Consider the following 4,086-nt stretch of genomic DNA (forward strand, 5'->3'; position numbering starts at 1 on the left):
TTCTAATGAACGCCTGTAAATTTTGAAACTATGCAATGTGCAATAAACTATATATATCAATAAGGAAAACTTTTTTTAGCTTTTTCAGCGTTGAAGTTCTAAATCTTTTAATAACAATCGACTCTTGAGTCGAAGATAACCACTATTTTTATAAGTATTTCTGATATTTTATTGATTTTTATTTCGTTTTTCTCTTCCAGTCGAAATACAAGAGCCTCCTGATCTCAGATAGAACAACGGTTGATGATCTTATCCAAATCCTGCTCAACTGTTACAGCAGTACGGAGCGAGTTGAAAAGTTTTCCCTCTATGAGGTAAGTACTGTGGTACTAATTAGTTCCCTTATACAGCCAGCCTAGCCTTGGTTGGTAGCGCGTCGGCCTTGTAAGCGCTAGGCCGCGGGTTCGATTAACGCCCGAGGCGGATTTTACCCCTGAATGGATAATTTTCGTTCTCGGAAAGGCTGGCTTTCTCCTATCCTGTCTTCCTTCTCTCTTCGATTCGGGACAATAAGACATCTATCAACACATGAAAAAAAAGTTGAAAAACCATGTAATTAATCGTATACTGCTAGCTTTTCCCGATCCTACTCCGGTTGGGCGAAATTTATGTGAGCAGGCGAGTAGCTGGTCGCTGAATGGAGGTGAAAGTCCCGTAACAAAAACCTTAGCAAATGGGTTTTACCGGTATAGTGATGGATATAACCCTTAGAGTGATGGGTTTAACCCTTATCAAAAAGATCCGTCTAATTACATTTTTCTGCTATTGTGTGGCTTTAACTAAAACTTCTGAATCTCCTTATTCTTCCCAACTAAAACCTCCCTATTATTCCTAACTAAAATCTCTCTATCCTTCCCAGCTAAAAGTTCTCTATTCTTCCTTACTAAATTCTCTTATTCTTCCCAGCTAAAATTTCTCTATTCTTCCTAACTAAAATCTCCCAATTCTTCCTAACTAAAATCTCCCAATTCTTCCTAACTAAAATCTCCCAATTCTTCCTAACTAAAATCTCCCAATTCTTCCTAACTAAAATCTCCCAATTCTTCCTAACTAAAATCTCCCAATTCTTCCTAACTAAAATCTCCCAATTCTTCCTAACTAAAATCTCCCAATTCTTCCTAACTAAAATCTCCCAATTCTTCCTAACTAAAATCTCCCAATTCTTCCTAACTAAAATCTCCCAATTCTTCCTAACTAAAATCTCCCAATTCTTCCTAACTAAAATCTCCCAATTCTTCCTAACTAAAATCTCCCAATTCTTCCCAACTAAAATCTCTCTTTTCCTATTAACTAAAATCTCCCTATTCTTCCTTCAGGTGTCAGAGAGTCAAGAGTACCAACGCAAGTTACACCACGATGACAATGTCCTCCGTGTTCAGTCCTCTTGGCCTTCGTTCAGTCAGTACCATTTCCTCATCCGGAGGAATCCAGACTACAGGTCCCGCTCCAAGAGCAAGGTAAGTACCGAAGAGGTATTCTGATAGAGTTGTAGGCTGTACAATAACACCCAGTGAAAAAAATATTAACATGCTAGCAACAGAATATGCCGAAATATGAGCCCACAAAATTCCTTAAGCTCCTATCGAAGGCAATTTCCGTTATGGATGGTCCTTTTTTGGTTAATGTTGTCCAATTGTGATGCCAATTCTGTTGGATTCACAAAGTTAAAAAAATCTCTAACGTTGCTGAAAAGTATACATTTTATGTACCTAACTAAATTGATGCTGCATCAACATGAACATGAATTTGTCTAATGTCACAATACTCGTAGGTATAATGATTCTTTGCCTCATATTGTCAACCAGAATTGTTAGCTTTTCGTTGCCATTGTTAATAGAGAGTAGGGTTTAGTACAGATAGGAGCAAGGCTTTAACTCTCAAGTAGTGAAATCAGTACCTATGTACCTATACTTACCTCTTCCGATTGTTCTCATTTCAGACGTCTTGGTGTCCCGAGTTACCGTCAATTCCCAGTTCCTCTCGTCTCTCCCTATCACAGCCCGAGACTGCTAGTACCTCACTCCTAGCAGATTACGACAACTACTTCTACATCTGAACCAGACAGCGTTAGTGGTAAGTTATCAGCAGAGACCTTCAAATATCATATTTTCCCAAAATAAGTGCGATATTGCCATGTTTTTAGTGCAATATTGTGGAAAAATAAGTGCCATATTGCCATATTTTTTTAGTGCCATATTTTGGCAAAATAAGTGCCATATTCTGGCAGTCTCTGGTTATCAGTTCGCCTTTACATTGAAGGATATACTGGTACTAGATTTAAAGTAACCTCATGTTAGAGCTGTTAGAGGTTAGACTATAGGCAATTTTTTAAATAGGTTTGATAGAGGGAATTGTAACTGCAGAGGTCTTATCAGTCATATTTTTCCAAAAAAAAGTGCGATATTGCCATGTTTTTAGTGCAATATTGTGGAAAAATAAGTGCCATATTGCCGTATTTTTTTAGTGCCATATTTTGGCAAAATAAGTGCCATATTCTGGCAGTCTCTGGTTATCAGTTCGCCTTTACATTGAAGGATATACTGGTGCTAGATTTAAAGTAACCTCGTGTTAGAGCTGTTAGACTATAGGTAGTTGCAAATTTTTAAATAGGTTTGATAGAGGGAATTGTAACTGCTAAGGTCTTATCATCCCAAAAGCGAAGAAAGAAGGAAGAGAGGATAGGAGAAAGCCAGCCGTTCCGAGAACGAACCTTATCTGTTGAAGATAAAATCCGCCCCGGGCGGTAACAGAACCCGCAACCTAGCGCGTACAAGGCAGACGCGCTACCAATTCCAAGCTAACTAGACTGGTATGGTCTCTTTAACATTAACATTAAGTATTGTGTAATCAATAGGTCTTATAAAAATGTCATTATTTTTGCATTACAGATGTCTTGCTGTTGTTTACAAAGGCTGTGAATTCTTCTTCTCGTCTGTCTGTCACGGTCTGTCGCCTTCAATTTCTTGAACTTCGATCTGACCAGGAGCTACAGCAGGCGGATGTCCCATTTGATCCCATCTTTTGCGGAGGAACTTTCAAGAGACATGAACTAGGAAATCTATTGGAATCATGATTAAATATTATGGTTTGCTTTCTGGAAGGAAAAGCAGAAATACAGGACCTGTGTTTGGATTTTGTTCCTGGTGACACTACAACAACAGTTTTCTGAATTTTCTCGAAACGAAACGAATCGAACCAGCAGCGAAAGTTGAGGTAGAAACACACTACCATCACGTCACGTCACATGAAGTCATGGGGAGTCAGAAAGATGTAGTACTAAGTTTTCCCAATATTGTAGGTGATTTCGTTCAGGACAGCCACAATACTATCACGTTACGTCACGACACCTATCCTAGAAAGCTTGGTTAGAAATGTCAAATGAAATATTTTAGACTAGTCATATCAATTATTATGTACATAAAATTTTCACATTTTCAACAGTTTCTATGTTCTTGAATAAGACTGTGAAATTACTAATGAATTATTAAAATGCTTTGATTAGGTTCTTTTTGGGAGGACATTAAAAAAGGCATGCAATTTCTTGAAGCAGGTATTTTAAGCAGAGAGTAGGGAGCTAACAATTTTATGAATTATGAAATAGAAATATATTTTATAAATGCCAAAGATAGTTTTATATCTAGTTGATAATTAATCGATAAGTTTAACAAGAATGCTCAGATCTTATCAGATTTAACTTTGAGATTAGAGACAAATATTCTGAGACATGTATCTTAAGTAGGTACGAGATGCCTTAAAAAAAGGTCTCAAAGTTAAATTTGATAGAAGCTGCATTTCTGATGCTATTATAATTCTGTAAAGTGTAATATACATAGTAAACTCTTTTTCATTATTTAATTTTGAATAACGAATAAGGTATTTATGATTTTCTTTTTGATTTTTCAAAATTATATTTGTTTGATTTCTTTTGGTAATCCCAAAAAAATGCCTTCGTTTGATTCTTTTCTTCTTCTTTTTTTTTTACTAAACAGGTCTGTTATAATTATAACTGCCTAGATATGATGTCAAAGCAGGCCCGTAGCCAGCATTTTGGAGGGGTAGAGGGGGGGGGGGGGGGGGCTCTAAATT

At 37.0% G+C, this 4,086-nt stretch overlaps 1 protein-coding gene across 1 annotated transcript; it reads left to right on the top strand.

Annotated features, from left to right (window-relative positions):
* Positions 1-200: 200 nt before the first annotated feature.
* Positions 201-3,677, top strand: LOC103521777 (the record flags this gene model as incomplete). Its single annotated transcript, XM_008486884.3, is given in 4 exon segments — positions 201-314; positions 1,317-1,457; positions 1,940-2,073; positions 2,889-3,677. Coding segments are annotated over 3 exon segments (372 nt in total), but the record flags the coding sequence as incomplete, so codon positions are not given.
* Positions 3,678-4,086: the final 409 nt, after the last annotated feature.

This window comes from Diaphorina citri, unplaced genomic scaffold (assembly GCF_000475195.1).
Source record: "Diaphorina citri unplaced genomic scaffold, Diaci psyllid genome assembly version 1.1 scaffold5922, whole genome shotgun sequence".
In the NCBI taxonomy this organism is placed as follows: Eukaryota; Metazoa; Arthropoda; class Insecta; order Hemiptera; family Psyllidae; genus Diaphorina; species Diaphorina citri.